This window comes from Fusarium falciforme, chromosome 1 (genome assembly GCF_026873545.1).
Source record: "Fusarium falciforme chromosome 1, complete sequence".
Classification (NCBI taxonomy): domain Eukaryota; kingdom Fungi; phylum Ascomycota; class Sordariomycetes; order Hypocreales; family Nectriaceae; genus Fusarium; species Fusarium falciforme.
Genome location: NC_070544.1, coordinates 4,807,465 through 4,828,556, shown reverse-complemented (window position 1 = coordinate 4,828,556; position 21,092 = coordinate 4,807,465). Strand labels below are relative to the sequence as shown.

Here is a 21,092-nt window from a genome sequence, read left to right as displayed (position 1 = left end):
CAACAATGCGCATTAGCAACATCTGCATCTAGGTATTTACAACCAACACCATCTCCGTCATCATGAAACCCTCACGATCTCACTCATCAAGCCAACAGTAACAATCATCACCCCAGACGCACGCAATGACCGACCAAGCACCACATGCTCATCCATGGAACTCTAGCTCAAGCCCCCATTCCAGGCGGGGCCAGTGATAGCATCAAGCCCAAACCGCGAGGGATAGCAAATAGAAACCGCCCGGACCTAGCGAGGGCTTGTCTTTACTTTTTGCTGATACCGAGCAAGACACCGCTTGGTATGACCTGTCTTCCCCTCACTGGGATAGGGTCTACCGTCTTAGGATCATGGCTACTTAAGGGACGACGTCCCCCAGACTGTCCCTCCGCTCTTTTCTCTTACTTCATCACATCCATCTTTACTCATTCGTCTTCACAGTGATCTTCTACTCTCCGCAACACTCACCAGTCTTAGGCATCTCAACAACTTCCCACAACTCATCACAAACACAAGCAAGTCATCATGCCTGACAACTACACCTACAAGAGCTCCGGCACCAACAGACAGGTACGTCCATCTCAGCCCTATCCCATCTTGATCAAGATACTGACGCCAGCTCAGGGCAACCACTACTGCGCCCGAGACTACGGCAGCAGTGCCGCCAACTCTAACTCGTACCACTACTCCAACTCGTAGGTCTCTCTCTTGATCTTCAAGACACCGACTGACACTGGACCAGCGATGGGTCGTACTACTACTCCAACCCCAATGGCAGTACCTACTACAACAACGGCCAGGGTGACTCGACCTACACTTCTCCCAGTGGAAACACCTACACCTCCTCCTCTGATAGCAAGAAGTGAGGATGAGATCTGCATCTGGAGCTGATGAAACGAGAGAAACCAACACAACTTGCGACAAGATGATCGCAGAAAATCACCATCCGGGAACGAGAATGCGTCGGCAGTCTGGTAACTTGCGCGTCTATGGGCCCTAGACCAACTCAGTACATAATTCTCGGGATAAGCCCGATCCTCTCCATCTCCCCCCCATGTGTGGCCATTCATAGTAAAGAAATCCGTACAACAAGAAAAAAACCGAAACCTGGCTGGCCTCCTTTCCCATGTGCGTCCCCCATGTTGCGTCCCCATGTGCAACTGTGGTAAATCATACAATCAAAAAAGAACCGAAAGTAGGCCTCTCCAGGGCATCCATATCTCACGACCCAGTTCTCACCCCATCACTTGATCCGTGTATATGGGGTCTGCCTGTGAAATCATCACGCCCATATTCTCTGGCCCATGTTATGTGGTCAACGTCATCTGGCCATACCATCTGGCCATGTCACCTTGCCCATGTTCTCTTCGGCCATGTCGTCTGGCCTATGTTCTCTCTGACTGGGCATGTTGTATGCCCATGCTCTCTGGCCTTGCCGCCTGGCCCCCATTGCTTGGGTAGGCATTGTGTCATGATAATCCCAAAAACGAAACCATACATACAACTCTCGTTCTCTCAGATTCTCTCCGATTTAGCGGCGGTGGACCGCGTAGTAGACAACAAGTCCGGTGATAAGGGCGGGGTACAGAACGGCAAGAGCCAGAAGCAGGTACTTGAGAGCACGGCGCTGGGTCGGGGTGAGAGTGTGCATCTCTCCCTCGGTGGCCCAGGGAATCATGGCGTCGAGCTTGTTCCGGATCGCAAGCACACCGATGAAGGGGAACATGATTGTCAAGATGACGATGCTCACAAAGACTCTCTTCTGTCGGTGGTCCTCAGCGTCGTCAGGCTGCTGGCGACGGTGGAGGACGTTACCCCAGGTAAAGTCGACGAGTTCGACGCCCGAGCGGTCACCGCGTCCATTGTCCGATCGTCTGCCAAAGGTGCTGGCGGGGCCTCGTCTGAATCTTGGTTCATCTTCGCTGAAGCTGTTGAAGGGCTGAATGTTGTCACCGCACCATCCTCTGTTGGTGCCGAATCGACTATCAGTCCCGGTGCTTCCCAGGATAGCAGAAGACGGGATAAGCATCTCAGAAATACGCTCGCTCGCTGCATGCGAGTTAGCATATAGTTCAAGTTTGTGAGTATGTTTTCAACTTACAGTCTCGGAACAAACCGTTGTGGTTGGCACGCTCAGGATGATGCGCAGGAGCAGGGCGTGGGAGAGTAGACCCCGAGGTGGGCGTCAGAGGAAAAGTGGCCGAGCTGGGACTGCCGAGGGGGCTGTTGATGCTTCCATGACCCTTCTTGGCGGCGAACGCAGCACCAGTCATAGTGTGGTCCTCCTCACCTCGCGCTCTGCGGAAGCGCTGGAGCATGGCTGCCTCAGGGAGACTGATGAGGTCCATGTGGATTGTCTCAGTCTTCTTGAGAAAAGCATCATGAGGGACGTGTGTCCGCTTTCTTCCCTCCTGGAAGTCGCGCTTGTACAGTGGCTTGTCCAAGATAGTAGGCGGAGTCTTGGGAGGCTCCCGTCCGAGGGTCTTGTTGACTCGGGGCCAACTGAAAAGTCGGTCGGCGTCGGAAGATTCACCATTGTCGTGAGCCTTGGAAGCACCTGCATCCGAACTGAGGGTCTGGTAACTGTCCCGGCGTTCCTCATCCAGGAGAAGACTTCGACGCTTGGCAGTCTGTCCATGTCCGTCCTTACGAAACAAGCCTGCCAAGGATGCAGGGGTTCTGGGAGGTGACTGAACCAAGTTGCGAGTCGCATTCTGAGCAAAGAGCCCGGGACGTCCTCCAGCCTGAGGAACAAGGACAGGGAGTCTGGATGGCTTGTCGTTGCGAACACGGTAGGATCCGGTGTTGACATCGCGAGAAGGATGCTGGATGATTCTGTCCATGGACCCATACTCGTAAAGGTGATGGTTACGCTCCGTCGTGTCGGAAACATCAGCAAGACTGCTTCCAGTACCCTTGGCGATGCTATCATGGAATTCCTGGCGCATCGAATCGTAAGGGTGATTTTCTGTAGTGACAGTCTGCCAATCGGCCTCGGTACCCGCCTGAGTCTCGGTCCGGTTCTTTAGCAGTGTGACAATCTCGCCGTCCAGTCGGCGGTCCTGGATGGGCTCAGGAGATGGCTCTTCCTCGGGCTGTCGACCGACGGGAACCTTTACCTGTTCGTCGACATTCTAGGCCGATCGAATAGCCGCAGAGTTGTAGAAGGAACCAACATGACCACCATGCGGATAACCCTTGGGAGTGTGGCTCTCAGGGGACTGTGGGATGCTGTAGTTCGAATAGGTAGTTTTGCCGGTATGGTGTAGCGCATCACTCACATCCCGTTCGATTGAGGAGCGCAAAAAGTCCGAGTACCTGTCCCCGTCGTAGTGAAAGGGGTCGCCATGGCTGCTGGTGGTGATAGCAGAGGCTCGCTTGAGCGTATCCTGATTCTGAGGAACTCGCAGACCATCTTGGACTGGGAGATCGTCCTCATCTTGCAGAACGTCTTCAGCTCGTTCTCCCTCGCAGTAAGTCGTGTCAGGTTCAGCTCCGTCAGAGTGAAGAGCTTGCTTGTGTCCCTTTCTCTCCTTCATATCCAGCTCGCTGTAGAGACTAGAAGAGGAGTGGAAAGTGCGCAAACGCGGAGATGACGCTTGCTCTGGTCGCACCGACGGCTGGCGAACGGGATCGCGACGCGAGACAGAGTTAGAAGCCTCCGCTGGCTGACCCCAGCTCATGATGTGCGGGTGCACAATAGCGTCAGTCTTAGAAGTCTTGGAGGGAGTCGTTGAAGTGAAGTTCGACTTTCCCTGGCGTCTCTGAGCCTTGGTTGTGACCTCTGGGTACGATGCAAACTCATCGTCTGCAGCAACTGTTTCCCACTCGGAAGCAGCTCGCTCATCACCGCGATCATCACGATCATCTCCGAAGGAGTTGGGGCTCTCAAAGCAAGCCATCTTGGCTTTGACGTTGCTGGATGGAGTCCGAGATGCGTGATCATCGATGAAACCACGAGGGCGAGGAGTCTCGCTCTTGGGAGTACGAGACTTGACATAGGAATAGTCCTTGGTTTGAACATCCTCATCAAGATTAGAGCTCGCAAAGGGGTCCGAGTGATAGGAGACTGAGGTAGCGGTGGTGTTACTACCATGCCGCGCACCTCGGCCCGAATGATCACTCTTGGGTGAGAGGAGCGACTATAAAGTTTAGCATGCCGCGGCCTCGCCTGGGTCGATGGATAGGTGGAAACTTACATTTTCGTGATGGGGATTCATGATTGGAGTTTTAGGCACTTGCGTGCTTGTAGTGACGTGGGCTTGAAAACGATGGCAAAGATTCCCTGTCGTGCTTATAGTGGAATGATTTTGAAGATGGTGACAAATAGTATCTGCCGGTGCTTTGAATATGGTCGTTCAAATAGGATTGATTGGAGATGAAGGGAGAACGTGTTGAGGAGCCTTTGAAACGCTCACGATAGGATTATCGCGCAAGCCTAGAAGCTGCAGCCAACCAGAGCGTTCATAAGAAGCGAATGCCCTAGTTGAAGCTACACCTAGGGTGCGCGAGAAACCGTGGTTGCCGTGATGCGATGCAGAGGATGGTGTTTTGCGAGGTGGAAAGGTGAGGGTGTTGGGATGTTTTGGGGAGGAGGGGGATTTGTTATTGCGGGAGGAAAAAGTGTGGCATCCTAAGGCAGACGCGTCGCCAGCAAGTCCTATCGATTAGGGCTATGGTATTTTAGACATTATTGCCCTAGAAACGGGTTGTGGCCTGGCAGCTGGCAAAGAACTGATGAAGTTGTCATTGACAGTGATGGACGGCTGGCAGTGATGGCAAGTTGGCGAGGGCTTCTATTGGCAGAGCCTCTATGAGATATCCGGGCCTAGCACGCCACATAGCGCCCATGGCCCTGTGGCTGTTAGTGGTGGTTGAAACGGGCATAGTAGTTCCATGTCTCGGAAGCATCGAAAGAGAAGCCCCGACTTGAAGCCTCTTTCCATTGTAGGAGACAAAGAGAGTCTGTGAGTGAAGGGATCGTCCAAGCGGGGAACCGGGCCAAGACTCTAACCCCCGCGTCTCAAGATGGATGCCCGTGGTTGACCAATTGATGGCAGAGACGGACCTCTTGAGACTGAGCCATCAGACGCCATCTGGCGACTAGAGTCGTTAAGAAGCCTGTAGATGAATACTCTGTAGCATTGGGATAGGCACAAGTAAGCGGAGGTCGCTTAATTGACTTCTCCGTAGACCAGGCCCATCTCCATCGCTTATCGCGACTCTTGCAACCCTTGTCGACCTGACCCGCCTTTTCAACCTAGGCCCAGCACACACCCAGGAACACCCGCACTTCCGCCCGCAAATCATCATTCAGCCTGGTCTGCCCTGCCTACTTTGTCATCGAGCCCAACTCTCGTTTCTCTCGTCGATTCGAGTCCTCCCTCGACTGCCTTGCCATCTTCCGAGTTCTCCGAGCTCCTCTGCAGCCTGCGTCATGGCCTCGCCCACTCAGCCTGAGCGCCGCTGGGACGGGCTCCCGGATGAGATCCTGCTCCAGATCCTCTGCTGTGAGTTGCCATCCGTGAATCAGTACCCCGCTATCAACTTGCTGACGCCGGCACTTTAGATCTCGAACCTCACAACCTACCCAGGCTTCAACTCGTCTCACGCAGACTCAGAGAAGTCTGTCTTGACCATGAGCTGTGGAAACGCCACTGTTTCGAGCGTTCACCATGGTATCACTTTCTCCAGAACCGCCGGAAGATCTTTGCTACTTCTGCCGAGTCCAAGCTGGGCAAGGCTAAAGACCCAGATGTAAGCGACTATGATCTACTCCCAGACGCAGATGAACCCCCTCGGCCGGCCAAGGTGCATCTCAAGTTCCTCCAGGATATGGCCAACTGGGACCCAGCATTCCCTGGTGAGCATGTCTCGTGGTATGACGAGTACATTCAACGCCAGGGCCCAACATGTGTCAACTGGCTGGAGACGCCGCGTGTCAGAGTTGGCGGTTTGCAGCACCTCATCGAGGTCAGGGGCATGGCCCTCTACAACCCAAACAACGGAGACGACGGCCTTGGCAGCCTCTTGGCCGTCTCCCCCTTGGATGATGGGTCCGTCTGCCTGTGGGATGTCAACGGAAGCCGAGGGAAAAGGGGAGGAATCGTGGCCACGAGCCGACCCGACATTCTCTTCTTTGACGGCCGGGGAGATCAGAACACGAGGCGGTCCAAGAAGATCGACACGGGTGTCACAGAGTGTGTTAGCGTCAGCAACAGCAACCACAAGGCTGTCTTTGCTGTGCAGAGTCGTAAGTGCCGCGCCCATTAACTGTTGATCGTTGATCTTTCTGACACTCTACCAGACCTCATCGAAGTCGATCTCAACCGTCTTGAGGTAGTCAAGCGAGATTCCTTCGAGTGGTCCATCACAACCTTGTCACAGATCCAAGACGGAGTACCCTTGACCGTGGGCACCTCATTGGGCATCCATCTACACGACTTTAGAGCACCATCCAAGGTGCACGATGAGGTTGTGGAGCGTCTCGATGGTAGCAGCAGCCTGGAGGAAGATAATCCCTTCAAGGCCATCTTTGACCCAAACCCACTGCCGCCGTACGCCTCACTGTCTCAGCCAACGCCGACCAGCATTCTCCACCTGCCCCGGCCGGCGGGCGATGAGATGGTGTCGGACGACATCTACGTGTCGGGACGGTTTTCCAATATTCTGCATTACGATCGACGCCAGTTTCCCAAGATCATGGGCTCCATCTACTCGGGATCGAGGCTCTCCAGCCTGGCAGCCCTGCCTTACCCCTTCTCTACGGTGGATCACGAGGTACGCCGTCGGGGCGAGCTCTCGGCCGAGAGAGTTGAAGAGTGCAAGACGTCTGAGAATGGCCGTACGCTGATTGCCGGCGGAGAGTACAAGACCAAGGGTTCTCTGGAGCTGTATGGCCTGGGGTCTGTAGACCTGTCAAGCGACGGGCCTGTCCAGCAAAACTCTACCATGAAGAACCGCTACACGGCGGCTTCGTCCATCATCTTGTCGGTAATCAACCACGGGACCAAGATTGCCTTTTCGGACGGGGCCGGGCAAATCAAGTGGTTCGAGAGGGACGGATACACCGAGTGCCGACGGATCAAGATCGGGCACAGCGACGTGCAGACGCAGGCGTCGCTCTTTGCCTCGATGCCGGGCTCCGACGACCTCGCGCGCAAGATCCTGTCGACCAAGCGCCGGTCCAAGCCGGACCGGCCCAACGAGGACAACGTCCTGTTCTGGACGGGGGAGAAGCTGGGGATGATCAGTTTCACGGGGGCTCCGCTCTTCGCGCCGGAGGACTTTGACGAGGACAGGGCCGGGGAGGCTGCGGAGGAGGAGCAGAAGAGACGGGTGTATTCGCAGCGGATGCGGGAGGCTCTGGAACGGCAGGCTGACGAGGCACGGTTCGTGCAAGGTCTTGGGCTGGCAGAGTGACGATGAGGGGAGGGGGTGGATGCTGCAGGTTGCATTAAGGGTCCAGGATAATAAAAGAGAGCGGTTTTTTTCTTTTACTTCATCTGCATGTGTGATAACCGGACAATGATGGGATCAACAGTTCACTCTGCAGGGCAAAGACCCTTGAAAGTTCCAGTGGAGTGTTGCCGATGACGAGAGCGAGCGAGCGATCGTCGGTGGAGAGGGCAAGGTCCTCTGACAAGTTGCTCATGTGTCTGGATGCACACCAAAGGCTTACCTCACACGACTCCATGAGGATCACTACTCTATAGAGTGACCACGTCGAGGAGGAGGGCAAGATGAGGCGGCGGCGCGGCAAAGCACAAAGAGTTGGTTGACAGCTTCGGAAGAGTAAGGGCGCGGCGGCCAACGACCGACCGACGGGACTCGAAGCAAGCATCAGGCTAGAAGAGTATATGCGGCGCAGGGTGCTTGCATGCTGCGAGATGGATGTGGCCAATGCAGGGCGTGGCGGTGATGCCGACGAAGAGGAGGAGTGGAGTGCGTATGAGCTTGTTGATGGTGATGATTGTCGAGGAGGAGTTGACTGGATAGAGAGGATGAGGAGAAGTACAGTAGTTGCTGTGCTGTCTATCAGTTTGTGTCTATTGATAGAAAGAATGACCGATTACATGCTGCATCTCAACCCAACTCGATCCAACGCTATGAGTCAGTTCGAAAGTATCTGCATCTGTCCATCTCTGGTTTGTCTCGGGATGCATTAGCTGCCGTTCTCCACATTCACTCACCATCTCTGGATTTTCAAGGATCAAAAGACGGTAAAACCACTAGAACGAGATCCATCGGTAAAGAAAAGAAGATTTGTAAATTCCAAATCTCATCTCGCAGAAGCTTTCTCTCGCTTCCTTTCTCGCCAAGGTCCACGACTGGGTCCAGTTCAGGTGCCCTCTGAATAACAGGGCGACCAATCACGGGGCTCCGACGGCATCCCTGGACCAATGATGCCGATGGGGACGCTTGACAGGTCCTCGGCGGAGGCGCCAAAGAAAATAGACGGTTTCTAGCACGGGCTAGAGAAGCTGAGGCTATCCGATCAGAGGACGGCAGTTATAGGCTATTATTGGGGGTTGGCGGTAGAGGGCCTCATACTGATATCTCGTCTCAGAGTTGGGCCGTGATAGCGAGTGAAGCCCAGCATTGAAGTTGAACGACGATCTTTCAATGGACGATACAGGTTCACCCCTCTTGTATCACGCACGCATCGTTCATGGATTCGACGTCAGGCACTCTGCTAATCTTCAAAGGGTATCCCGGTCTTTGACGACGACCGAACGAAGGCTACTGTCCAAGACACCGGGCGCCGGTACGGTGGCCCCTGGCGGGAAGTGGGTTTATATGGCATCTCTAGCGGGGGAGAGGAGCAGGCGGAGGAGGTGTGCGCTGTCAGGTCTGTGTACATACAGGTGGAGATGTTTTCGCCTTGTTATTGAATCATAAAGCATGGCGGAAGCCAAGTTTTTTGTTGAATAGGCGGTAGGGGTTTTTGGGAAGATACAAAAAGCTGAGACATGGTGATCTTCGCTGGGATTTTTCCTTTCGGCTCAAGATTGCCAAAAGAGAAAGAGAACGACAGACGTCTCTGATGGATATTGGTCGTAGCAGTGGCCCATTGCCCTGGATTTGGTAGTCTGGAGGGAAGATCCCTGGTCATCTGCAGCGAGCATCTCGTGGCTTCAGCGGGCACCCTTGACCCCCTTGTCTGGACCGTTTCGGCCGGGTACATGTATACAGTTCAACCTTCAAGGGAGGCTTCCAAGTTTCCGTCGACGACATCAGGTCAGATTTGCCCGGCCGAGGCCCCATTTGCAGGCAGGTTACGAGGCTGACCTGCGGTGACGATGGCCTCTTTACTCTACCTAGTCTGTAGTGTATGATAGCGTGCTGCGCTGTTTCTCTCGGTCTGCCGTCATCTCGTCTCGGGCGCCTAGCGACATAGCACACACCGCCATGCTGCCATGCCTTGCCATGCCATCGACAACCAACAGACTCCCAAGATTGCATTCCCGATGTTTCCAAGCCCCCCCCCTCAGGGTTCCTCATTTAAGGTCCCGGTGCCACTGCCGCAATAGCCATAGCGCTCGACGCCGGTTCGCCATTAGAGTCGGAGCCCGGGCAAGCAGCTTAAGAATGAAGAGAAAAAAGCAAGCCAGTCGACAAGAGTGAGGCGACCCGTATCTGGGGGATGGACCTCTCACTAATGGGGGATCCCCTGGATGGGATAATAGGGCCCTCCAGAGCAAAAAGCTCGTGTGTGTCGTGTCATGCTCTCTGTCGAAGAGACCGGAAGGGGGGTTCTTGCAGCAAGCAGCCACCCAGCAGCAGCCCAGTCAGTGATTCTCACGCTTTCAGCGCCTCACACCCCCGAGGCAAGGATTCCCCAGCGCGGTGATTTGGCAGAGGTAGAGAAGCCCGCGGCAGAGGCAGAGACAGGACGGACAACTGTACAAGGATGATAGGGCCTGTCAAGACAAGTGCCCTGGGCTTGTTGTTTGCGTGCAGTCAGTAAGTCGCCCTGCTTTGTGTTGGGGGGAGGCTTATTTGGAGACGAAGCCCGCTCCCAGTCTTTGTATGCGCTGCGGTCCTTTTTCCCTCTTCTTCTCTTCTCTGTGATCGGCTCTCAAGGTGCATAACTCGACGTTTAAGCCAGTCCAAAACCGTCCGGGAACCATCCATTAAACGATCCCGACTCCTCCCCCCAACCAAAAGCAACCAAGACAAGCAAGACTTACGGTGAAACTCGAGGTTGTTCAATTCGACTCGACTCAGCTCTTGCACGTCTTGCACCTGCTACTACCCATGCATTTCCCAACATAACCATCCATTTCGTTTCTTCTTTCTTTCCTTTTTCTCATTTTTCACTTTTTGTTTTAATTTCTCTTTTTTGCACTTTCATCTTTCCCCTCCCTCCCTCTCACCAACCAAACTCTGGCTTCCACCGCCAACCGCTGGCTCACGCGCGTCCTTCTCCATTCCCGTTCCCGCCACTCGCATCCGAATCCGCTTCCGGACTCACCGACTTGGAAAGGGGGGGGCAACCGACAATCCAGATTCTGAGTCGTATTCTGAATCGTATCTCCATTGTTTCAACGGAGACGAGAAAGAGAAAGAGGCTGTAACCGCAAACGCAACGTTCACAGAGAATCCATCACAAAGTGGCGTTCCATTCTTTACCCCCTATGTGACCTCTTCCTCCCATCCTTCCCCCCCTCCCTCTTCCTCTTCCTCCCCTTGCACCTGTCAATCTAACCCACCCCGGCTCGAGTCGATGAGCATGTCCCATGGCATTTCGGGTGGATGACGGGGGTCTCTTGCTTGGTGCTACCGGCCCCGACCCGTATGTCGTCGGCGGCAAACGGAGGGTGAGCCACTCGGACGGCTGCGATGGCTTCACTTTCGGTCCAAAGAGGAAGAGGTTCGACGACGACTACGATTACACCAACATCGATGATGCACTTGCACTTCCATATGATGATGCATACAGCAACCCGCCCGTAGCTGGACCCAGTGGTCATGAGTCGCCCGCTTACCCTTATCCTTTGCATTTGCATCACCGACATGGGTATCCGCGGGCCCATTACGGCGGCGTCCACCAACACGCCGAATATCCCTACGGTCGCTCTTATAGCTCCCCTGCAGAGGACGATGTTCCTCACCACGACGACATTGAGACTACTCCTCCGCCAATTCCTCCCCCCGATCTCATGACCCTCAACAAGCTCGGGTTTCTCGTCATTCGCGAGCGTTCGCCACCTCCCGAGGATCACGAGTTCCCCTCCATCGACGCCGGCCTCGACTTTGGCTCGACCCCCGAGCCCCGGCCGGCGCCAGCAGCTGCATTCGGCCCGGCACCCGTCCCCGAGGCCTGCGCTATGGAACGCACCGAGTCCGGACTCTCCGTCTCTTCTGATACGACACAGCACTCACTCGCCAGCCTCGCCCTCAAAGCAGAGGATAATGGCCTCTCATTATTGAGCGACCTTGCTGCCGCTCGCCTTGTCCGGGACCATGTCGCCGGCTTAGGCTCTAACCGCAGACGGCATCGCCGGTCTGATTCGCGGCACGGCCGCATCCTCCGGACTCTCATCAACCCCAAGTCTCGCGCCGCCGACTTTCCACTTGATGAGGATGCCCTTCGCAGCATCTTCTCTGCCGCCAATGAACTATTCTTCTTCAACACCCTCGCCGGTCGTGTTGCCTGGGATTGGAGTCACCCTGCTAGCGCCCAGTATCAGGCACACATCGTCGGTACTACGGCTGTGCGACGTTCCCCTGTCAGTGGGTTCGAGACACTCATTGTGTTGTCTTCGCCCATTCTCAAAGACACCCAGTACAACCGTCGCCTACTTATTTCGACGTTCCTACATGAGATGATTCACAGCTACCTGTTTGTCACATGCGGCCTCAAGGCCAGCCACGATGGCGGCCACACCGAAGGATTCCGCCAGATTGCCGACACTATCGACGACTGGGTAGGACGAGGAAGCTTGCGGCTGAGCGAGATGGACGCCGACCTGGAACACTTCCGCGAACGCCCTTCTGTCGCCCACGAGCAGCACCAGGTACGCAGCCGAAGTGCTGACGATCAGCGCAAGGTGCCCTGGCGATGCGAGAGATGGGATGGCTGCTCCAGGCATGACTACTGTGAGCCCCGTCCACGACCACACCCGGATCATATCGACTGGGAGTGGAATGACCGAGAGGGGCGCCGAGCCCGTGATCCTCGAAGGAGAGCCTCACCATTCTACTGAAGATGTAAATGGCTCTTCGAAGGATTATCTAACCATACGTTTCTTGATCAGGGTGGTGCACAACCACATCCTGCTACTATAAGCCATGGCCTACATCATGGCATATCGTTATTACCATTATCACTTTACCCGATCCGACACCAACCGTGTCAAGACCGGATCACCCCTTTTACGAACTATTCCTCGAGGCACCGGCCTCTGTACTCATACGATATCCCCCCTTTTTACACTGAAGCGATCTTGGGCATCCATCATTCAAACACTGGGCGTTGAAAATTTTTGGGAGCAATGAGCTCAACTCTATGGTTTTAACTTATGACTTTTGGTTTTGATCAGAAAGAAGAGGAAAAGTCAAGGAAGCGGGAATTATTATTATCGAGAATACCTATTTTCAGCGGTGGCATTTCCAAGCGGCTGCTTCAACTCTTTTCTATGTTGAGATATCATATTTATTATACCTCTTTTTCATATTGTACGGCTTGATCATCAAGGTAGTAGCCAAGATTGAATCCATCCCGTCACCAAAAGAAATGTGCACCTTGGCAAAAGTGCAAGTGACAAAACAAGGATCTGTTAGCTCATGCGTGGTACGGAGTACATGATGATCATCAGATGAATCCATGCAAAACACTGTCAGATACCGGGATGTGATGCTTGTCATGTTTCAACGCCACCAATGCAAACAATGTTGATCATGATACCCTCAGATTCAACGGTTGCCGCCAAGGATGATTCCCAGGAGCGAGTTTCATCACGCCAACTTGGGTATTTAGTCTGCCACTCGGGTTGTCCATGGTAAATCCTCTTGATTATTCCTGTATAAAAGTAACCACAAAATTAGAGAACATAATGCACTTTAAGATAAAGTCTCTTCTCATTTTTTTAATCCTTATATTAAGCCTTAGATGAGGTTCTTGTATATATCTCATCAGATATGAGAATAGATACCTACCTAGGTAAGTGTACTTTAAATACCTTTCCCAGCTCCCTACCTACCTATGCAACCAAGTTGATGTGCCAAATATCGGCATCCTTCCACAACATTCTCAAACATTCACTCCTTTTAAAATTTTCGTCACAGGTCCCCCTAGTTTCTCTCTCCATTCATGGTTCCGTAGCTCTGCTGCGACTTGCCCTTGCTCGAGGGCTGAAACTCCTCATCTTCAGAATCCGAAGCTATCGCAGAGTCGTCCGGCAGCAGTAGCGTGCTGGAATCAGTAGACTCGTCATCTTCGGCATCACTGCTCTCCGCCGAGGCAGTAGGACCCTTGCCATCGACGGCCATATACGCCGGGATGGCACCGAGAATGGCCACAAACATGAGGTAGAACCAAGGCGTGACCATGTAGCCGTTGTCAGCGCCCCAGGTGAAGACGGCGCCCGTCGAGGCTGGGCCTAGGGCTCGGCCGATGCCGCTGAAGGTGGTGGCGTATCCGTTCAGGGTGCCCAGCACGCGGAGCGAGGTGCAAGAGTTGGTGAGGAGGATAGTAGTTGAGGGGAAGGCAACGATAATAGCAGCCGCCTTGATCAACAGAACAACCAAGAGGGCGATGAGCCGGGACTGTGCCGTTGGGAAGAGCACGCAGTACGGGGTGAGGAAGTACACAAGGGGCATGAGAAGACCTGTGAGAGATTAGTATCAAATCACACTTTGTATGACGCTCATGACTTACAGCAAACTCTAAAGCATCGCAGAACGCCGAACCGAGTCACAATCGGGGGGTAGAGCAGGAATTGGATCACACCACAGACGATGCCGTACAACGTGAAGATCAAACCGATCTGGCCGTGCTCCAACCCAAATCCTCCAGAAAAGTAGAACGGGAACTTGAAGTTGTCGGGGGTCTTGTCCTCAACCGGGTGGTACAGGAAGACGCTGAGGACCTGATCATAGGCAACTGAGTGGAAGGCCAGGAACGAATAAGCAAGGAGGTTGATGACGGTCTGGCGAGTAAAAACACTCTCCTTATGCTGCCCATAGGGCTCATGACTGCGCTTCGTTGGGATCACCTTGCTGGGGAGAAGAGGAGCAGTAGCCTCTCCATCCACGAAGGAGGCTCGGCGTGTTGAGGGGGCCGGGGGTGAACGTCTCAAGGTGCGCTTGATGCGATCACCAACCAAAAGACCCCAATCCCGATGACCTCGCTTGCTCGGGAGTGTTTCCTCGATCCTGTTAGCCTGAATAGCTTCACCAAAGGGTTCTGCTTACATGGAGGAACAGAGTTGCGCTGGTGGCGGAAATGAGGAAGAAGATGGTCAAGACCAAGTTAGGAAGGGCAAAAGGGAAACGCTTGAAAAACTCAATGTTTCCGAAGATGGCCGGGTACTGCTTTGCCGGCTCAGCAAAGAAGCCGCCGAAGCTGGGACCGATGACAGAACCCAAACTCCAGACTAGGGGCATGATACTGAAGGCTCTAGGTTGCAGTTCCCTCTCTGGAACCATCTCAGCCACCATAGTTCTGATGATACCGACTAGGAGACTGTTAGTTGAGAATATCAAGTATGGAAGAGGCACACGTACCATTGCCGTTTCCACCACCCTGGATAGCTCGCACGATAATGGCCATGGGCAAGCTGGTAGACATGCCCCAAATCACAAAGCACACCATGGTACTCAAGAGACCGATGATGATGGTGGGCTTTCGACCATACGTATCAGATGCCTTTCCCCAGCCAACAGCGGTGATACTTTGGGCGATGGAGAAGACACCCGAGGTGATACCAGCCCAACGAGCGACCTTATTTGTCTTGACACCGAAACTCTTAACCATAGAGGGTAGGTATGGAAAGACAGAGGTGTAGGCCATGGGCTCGGCGATTCTGGCAACGGCTATCGGCATATCAGCATATACAACAGTTGAAACAGAGGGTACCTGTGAACCGGACCATGATGTCCTCAGGAGTTGTGTTTGGAACCATCCTGCTGGAGTGCCTCTGTGCCCGATGAGAAGTTATTCTTGTCAAAACAATGGTACAGTAGCACATATTCGCACTGGTAGACAAGAAAACCACAGAACTAGCAGAGTCATGATGCAGAGAACCATTCGATTGTGTACCCAAGCACTGACCTCGGGACGCCCACTTGGGAGTATGACACTAGGAATAACTATAGTAGCGACAGAAACGACTCTGGTACTTACCCAGGATCGCCAGCTGCTGGACGGGCAGCTTGGGCTTATCTTTGGTCGTCATTGTCATGGTCCGATGGTGCAAGACGATCTGGGGGCCGCGGGTGGGGAAACGCGCGGATCAGGTTCTGACAGTGCTTGTAGCAGTTCGTGTAAGTTGTACAAGGCGGATTTGAGAGGAGAAATGTATGAGGCCTTGAGGTTGCTTCTAAAGCAAGACACGCCGGCAGTCTGAAGCTTCAACCGAGAAGAAAACAAGACGAGGTTGAGTCAAGGCAGACGGAGAGTGAAGCCAGGCCAAGGTATGGGTCACAAAGATTCAGGTGAACCTCTAGTTAATAAGCCAATGCTGACCAGAAACGGGTTGGCCCAGCCCGTGCCGTGCAGAAAATGTGCATCTCTCGGGCAGATCCACCCCGATCCAACCCCCCAAAGTCGCCCGTGAGACGCCGCGACAGGGGGATCTTTTGGGCAATTCTGCGGACAAGGGCCGATCATTGGAGAGCGGCAGCTCATCTGTGGGTGTGGAGGGTCCGGGAAGGAAGGGTCACAAGCGCGCAGCCCGCATACATATCGGCCGTAACGTCCGTCGTTGAGTGGAACGCCTTTCGGCTGTCAGTTCAAGTCGCCGTTTTTGAGGCCAGAGCTTCCCCGCGCGAGACAACAACAAGCGAGACATTGCCGTGATATGCGAACCATGGCGATGACGCAGAGGATCTCGGACAAGAGAGGGCCTACACCGTCACTTGACCATGCAAAAAGATCACGGTCCGGGGCCCTTGTTGAAAGTTCCAAACTTGCAAAAGTGGCGATTGTCGGTGTAATCTGATTTTTCTGGGGCAAGCCCCCCCGAAAGCGGACCTCCATCTTCGGGTTTGACATGGGAAAGAGCGCCAGGGTGTTAGTAATCCACCAGCCCCGAACGCCTCCCCGCCCACCCCCGCTTGTTGCCCGAGCCGGGGAAAAGTGCTCGGCCGGTTGCCGGTTGCCTTGTTGGGCCATGGGAATGGATATCTATCTTCAGGATATATATATCTATTTAGACTGTCTATTCAGTTGAAGATCTCAACGATAGACATTAGGTTAGTACAAGTATGCATCCGCCATCCAAGCCACAATCCTTGTCAAATTCCATCCTAAGACTGAGTGGCTGGTGAAGCGCGGTACCACTTTCTACTCTCAGCATCTGGGTGAAACCCTGCCGCGATTGGCCAATAAGCTCCCTCCCGTTGAAACGTCATCGTCCATCACATCACGCCTTAGCTCTCTTAACTCTCAAGGTCCAAGCCCAAAGCTCTCACTTCACTTCACTTCACTTCAACAACAACATCAAAGGCCATAGATACACGGCCACCATCGGATGACGGATTCTTAACGACTGCTGGAGCACTATCCGCGAGGACGTCTTCACCATGAGCAGCCTGTGAGTGCTTTGGAACCCTGATAAGCTACGCCCTCCACTTTCCGGCTGTCGTCATCTCGAGCTCGACCTCGCCTCTACTCTAAGTCAATTTACTAAAACCCGATTCTCAGCTCTACTCCCCAGGAGAAAATGGCCAACGAGAGGACCCCTCTCATTCAGACCGTCCAAGTCGGTCCTCCCAGGAGGAGGTACCCGCACCAGACCTGGCGTCGCTTCTTCACCATCGTTAGCTCGGTTGTTCTTATCTGTGGTTTCGCCTCTTTTATCTTCCACGGCTTGTTCATCTGGCCTCATCGCTATCACCGCGGTCAACCCGGTGGCTGGCCTCACGGAAAGCCTTTGAGCCGGGAAGACCTGGATCGGATCCTGTTCGATACGCCCGACCCCAAAAAGGCCGAGGAATGGAGCCGATACTACACTTCAGGCCCTCATCTGGCTGGTAAAAACTACTCTCAGGTAACCAGCTATATCCCCACCACCCAAAGACTTGAAGCTCATATCATCTAGGCCGAGTGGACAAGAGACCGCTGGGAGGAATTCGGAGTCAAGTCAGAAATTGTCTCTTATGATGTTTACATCAACTACCCTGTCGATTCCAGCGTTTCTCTCTTGGAGAAGTCCAAGGACGGAAACGACTGGATTGCCACCTTCAAGGCTTCCCTCGAAGAAGATGTGATCTCTGAGGACCCCACAACGTCTCTTGAGAACCGAGTCCCTATCTTCCACGGCTATGCTGCCAGCGGAAATGTTACCGCTTCCATCGTTTACGTCAACTATGGCACCTTCAAGGACTTTGAGGATCTTGTCGAAGCCGGTATTGACCTCAAGGGCAAGATTGCCATTGCTAAGTATGGAGGAATCTTCCGTGGCCTCAAGGTCAAGCGCGCTCAAGAGTTGGGCATGATTGGTATTCTCATCTACAGTGATCCCGGCGATGATGGCGAGAGAACCGAGGAGAATGGATACAAGCCTTATCCCGAAGGACCTGCGCGAAACCCAAGTAGTGTCCAGCGTGGAAGTGCAGAGTTCCTGAGCATTCGACCTGGTGACCCGTATGTCCCCTTGCAGTGAACGTCGAAACTTTGACTGACTTTCTAGCTCTACTCCTGGATATCCATCCAAGCCTGGTGCTCCTCGCGTCCCCGTCGATGATGCTACCCCATCTATCCCGTCCATCCCAATCTCATACCGCGACGCCCTGCCTATTCTCAAAGCTCTCAATGGCCACGGCCCCAAGTCTACTGATTTCAACCAATACTGGAACAAGAACCTCGGTTTGCGATACAAGGGCGTCGAATACAACATCGGCCCTACACCTGACGACGTCGTTGTTAACCTCTACAACGAGCAGAAATATGTTACCACCCCTCTCTGGAACGTCATTGGTGTGGTCAACGGCAGCATTCCGGATGAGGTCATCGTTGTCGGAAACCATCGAGATGCTTGGATTGCCGGCGGGGCTGGTGATCCGAACAGTGGCTCTGCTGTCATCAATGAAGTTATCCGTGGAGTTGGAAAGGCGATCGAAGAAGGCTGGAAGCCCCTCCGTACGATCGTCTTTGCGAGCTGGGACGGCGAAGAGTACTCTCTCATTGGAAGCACTGAATGGGTTGAAGAGTTTCTCCCATGGCTCTCGGGAGCCAGTGTCGCCTATGTCAATGTTGATGTTGGCGTGGACGGCCCTGAATTCACTGCCTCGGCGGCCCCTCTACTCAATCAAGTTATCCGCGATGTCACGAGCATTGTTCCCTCGCCAAACCAGACTGTCCCCGGACAGACCGTTGGAGATCTTTGGGATGGCAGAATCAAGACCATGGGTAGTGGCAGCGATTTCACGGCCTTCCAAGACTATGCTGGTATCCCAAGCATTGACTTTGGCTTCAAGTACAATGGCCACAGTGCTGTCTATCACTACCACAGCAACTACGACAGCTTCTACTGGATGAGCGAGTATGGCGACCGTGGATTCAAGTACCACAGAACCATGGCCCAGATTCTGGGTCTGACCATCGCCAAACTGGCCGGCAGCATCATCATCCCATTCAGCGCCACCGAGTATGCTGATGCTCTGGATGGTTACCTCAACAAGGTGGAAGCCAAGTTTGAGCCCCTCCCCGAAAACCTCAGTGGCGACAAGCTGTTCGCTTTCCGAGGCAGCGTCTCAGCTGGCGCCACCGTTGGCAGTGAAGACGAGTTCAAGGAGAGCCTGAAGGACATTCGCCACTCACTGAAGAAGTTTCACCTCAAGGCTGTTGAACTTGATGAAGAAGCTGAAGCAGTCACTCGTAAGATTGAGGAAGGCATCCCGTGGTGGAACATCATTGAGAGGATCCGCCTGGGACATGCTATTGTTAAACTCAACAAGAGGTACAAGCTACTCGAGAGGAGCTTCCTCTACGAGGGTGGTCTCGATGGACGAGACTGGTTCAAGCATGTCGTGTTTGCACCTGGCCTGTGGACTGGCTACGCTGGTGGTGAGTACTTGACTCTACTGCACTTTGAAATCTCTAGCTAATCATGCGTAGCTGTTTTCCCCGGTTGGGACGAGAGTATTGATGCCAAGGACTATATCAATGGTCTGAAGTGGTCCAGTATCATCGGCCGCTGCATCCACAATGCTATTAAGAGCCTGTCGGACTAGGTTTTTAAGCTGAAAAGATCTGGCTGCACCTCTGAAGCGATTTCAGGTATTTTCTTCTGGAGGATCATTTTAGATGTACGATATGTACAGGATACATCGGTGAAATACCCTTGAGCCATTTTTCGCTTAGTTCTGATCTTTATCACCATGGCATGAGAAAGAGTTTGACTATCTGAATAAAAAAGCGAGTGATGAACGATGAGGATGATCTAAGGAAAAACAATACTTTTACAAAGTCTCTTCATCATTTATGTAACCCTCATGCAAGACTTTAGTTATGAGTATCAAATGAGTAGGTAGCAAAGCTCATGTGCGAGTATCTGCTCCCTTTACGCCCTGCTCAAAACCCAGCTGTGAACTCATGGCATAGTGTACATGTTAGCACCCAACAAAGCGAAACAGGCAAGCAAACTCTTGAGTATCAACCATAACATGCAAGTTCATTGAGCTGGTATCAATTCTAGACGGTACACCCGTCTCGTCTATGTCGCTTCTATGAGCAAATCTTACACGAGTCTTGTATATCTTCTTTCAAACACGGACAAATTCATTCGCAACCCAGCTTAGAACTTGTACACCTGCTCCTGCGAGTAGCCGAGCTCCTTGAGGGAGCCGGTCAGCTCGCCCTGGTCCTTGGGGCTGACCTTGTTGCCCGAGATGGCCTTCATCAGACCGGGAGGGCCGCAGACAAACAGCTTGATGTTCTCCTCCTTGGGCTCGGGGAGGACAGTCTTGAGGAGCTCCTTGGAAATGTAGCCCTTGTTGCCGACCCACTCCTTCGGGGGGTTGTCGAGGACGTAGAAAGCGCGGAAGCGCTGGGGGTAGGTGTTCTCGAGCTCGTCGAACTGCTTCTTGAGGAGGATGTCCTCCTCGGTGACGTTGCCGAAGACGAGGGTGACCTTGGTCTTGTCGTTGGGGTTGTTGAAGATGGCGCGAGTGAGCTGGTACATGGGGGTGATGCCGGTACCGCCGGCGATGAGGGCGATGTGGGTGTGCTTGTTCTCCTCCCACTGGTACTTGGGCAGAGGGCCCTTGATGTCGAGGCGCTGGCCGGGAACCAGGTTGTGGATGTGGGTGCTCATGGGGCCGTTGGGGTACTTCTTGACAACGAGGTCAATGAAACCCTTCTCGCCTGTCCCATTGTTAGTCGCAGCTTAACACAGAGGGCTTTCTACACGTACCCTCATCGCTGGTGGGGGTATAAGGTCGGAGAGTGGCCTTCTCGTCCTCGGGGCCCTTGTACTTGGTCAGAATGGCGCTAGCAATAGGAAGACCAGAGACCTGGTCGGGCTCAGGAAGCTCGAAGCGCAGGCGCTTGGTGTTGTGGTTGACGATCTCGACCTCGGCGAGCTTGAGAGAGAGGAAACCCTGATCACCGCCAGTGAAGGCCTTCTTGGGCTCAGCACCGACCGCCTGCTTCACATCCGCGGCGGCGGCAGCGGGCGACGAGGCTCCGCTGAAGTACCAGTACGCGGCACCGCCGAGGACAGCAGCACCGCCGGCGAACAGGATGGCGTTGGAGCCGCCCGCGCCGCCGGCCTCGGTGGCATAGCGGCGGACGGACTGAGGAGCGAGTTAGACATGATGCCATCGCCAATGGAGGGGTGCAAGAAGCGAGAGAGACATACCCTCTTGAGAGGCTGAGCCGCGCGGAAGGTTCTGGCAAACATTTTGATAGAGTTTCTGATGCT

At 53.8% G+C, this 21,092-nt stretch overlaps 7 protein-coding genes across 7 annotated transcripts; 4 read left to right on the top strand and 3 right to left on the bottom strand.

Moving 5' to 3' along the window:
- Positions 1-522: 522 nt before the first annotated feature.
- Positions 523-863, top strand: NCS54_00136300 (Hypothetical protein; the record flags this gene model as incomplete). The annotated part of the gene is made up of 2 exons (XM_053146992.1): positions 523-692; positions 740-863. 2 exons carry the CDS (start codon positions 523-525, stop codon positions 861-863), a joined length of 294 nt encoding a protein of 97 aa, XP_053002967.1.
- A 665-nt stretch (positions 864-1,528) lies between these two features.
- On the bottom strand, positions 1,529-4,217 carry NCS54_00136200 (Hypothetical protein; the record flags this gene model as incomplete). The annotated part of the gene is made up of 4 exons (XM_053146991.1): positions 1,529-2,046; positions 2,099-3,131; positions 3,174-4,139; positions 4,197-4,217. 4 exons carry the CDS (start codon positions 4,215-4,217, stop codon positions 1,529-1,531), a joined length of 2,538 nt encoding a protein of 845 aa, XP_053002966.1.
- Positions 4,218-5,347: 1,130 nt separating this feature from the next.
- NCS54_00136100 (F-box domain-containing protein) lies at positions 5,348-7,419 on the top strand (the record flags this gene model as incomplete). Its single annotated transcript, XM_053146990.1, has 3 exons — positions 5,348-5,507; positions 5,567-6,250; positions 6,305-7,419. The coding sequence occupies exons 1-3, from the start codon at positions 5,435-5,437 to the stop codon at positions 7,417-7,419; spliced, it is 1,872 nt and encodes a 623-aa protein (XP_053002965.1). The 5' UTR covers positions 5,348-5,434.
- Positions 7,420-10,739: 3,320 nt separating this feature from the next.
- On the top strand, positions 10,740-12,209 carry NCS54_00136000 (Hypothetical protein; the record flags this gene model as incomplete). Its single annotated transcript, XM_053146989.1, has 1 exon — positions 10,740-12,209. The coding sequence occupies one exon, from the start codon at positions 10,740-10,742 to the stop codon at positions 12,207-12,209; it is 1,470 nt and encodes a 489-aa protein (XP_053002964.1).
- Positions 12,210-13,296: 1,087 nt separating this feature from the next.
- Positions 13,297-15,407, bottom strand: NCS54_00135900 (MFS domain-containing protein; the record flags this gene model as incomplete). The annotated part of the gene is made up of 5 exons (XM_053146988.1): positions 13,297-13,832; positions 13,883-14,372; positions 14,419-14,681; positions 14,731-15,039; positions 15,350-15,407. The coding sequence occupies 5 exons, from the start codon at positions 15,405-15,407 to the stop codon at positions 13,297-13,299; spliced, it is 1,656 nt and encodes a 551-aa protein (XP_053002963.1).
- Positions 15,408-16,749: 1,342 nt separating this feature from the next.
- Positions 16,750-19,401, top strand: NCS54_00135800 (Hypothetical protein; the record flags this gene model as incomplete). The annotated part of the gene is made up of 5 exons (XM_053146987.1): positions 16,750-16,760; positions 16,871-17,216; positions 17,268-17,812; positions 17,859-19,234; positions 19,286-19,401. 5 exons carry the CDS (start codon positions 16,750-16,752, stop codon positions 19,399-19,401), a joined length of 2,394 nt encoding a protein of 797 aa, XP_053002962.1.
- Positions 19,402-19,964: 563 nt separating this feature from the next.
- Positions 19,965-21,071, bottom strand: NCS54_00135700 (NADH-cytochrome b5 reductase; the record flags this gene model as incomplete). The annotated part of the gene is made up of 3 exons (XM_053146986.1): positions 19,965-20,533; positions 20,583-20,964; positions 21,030-21,071. 3 exons carry the CDS (start codon positions 21,069-21,071, stop codon positions 19,965-19,967), a joined length of 993 nt encoding a protein of 330 aa, XP_053002961.1.
- Positions 21,072-21,092: the final 21 nt, after the last annotated feature.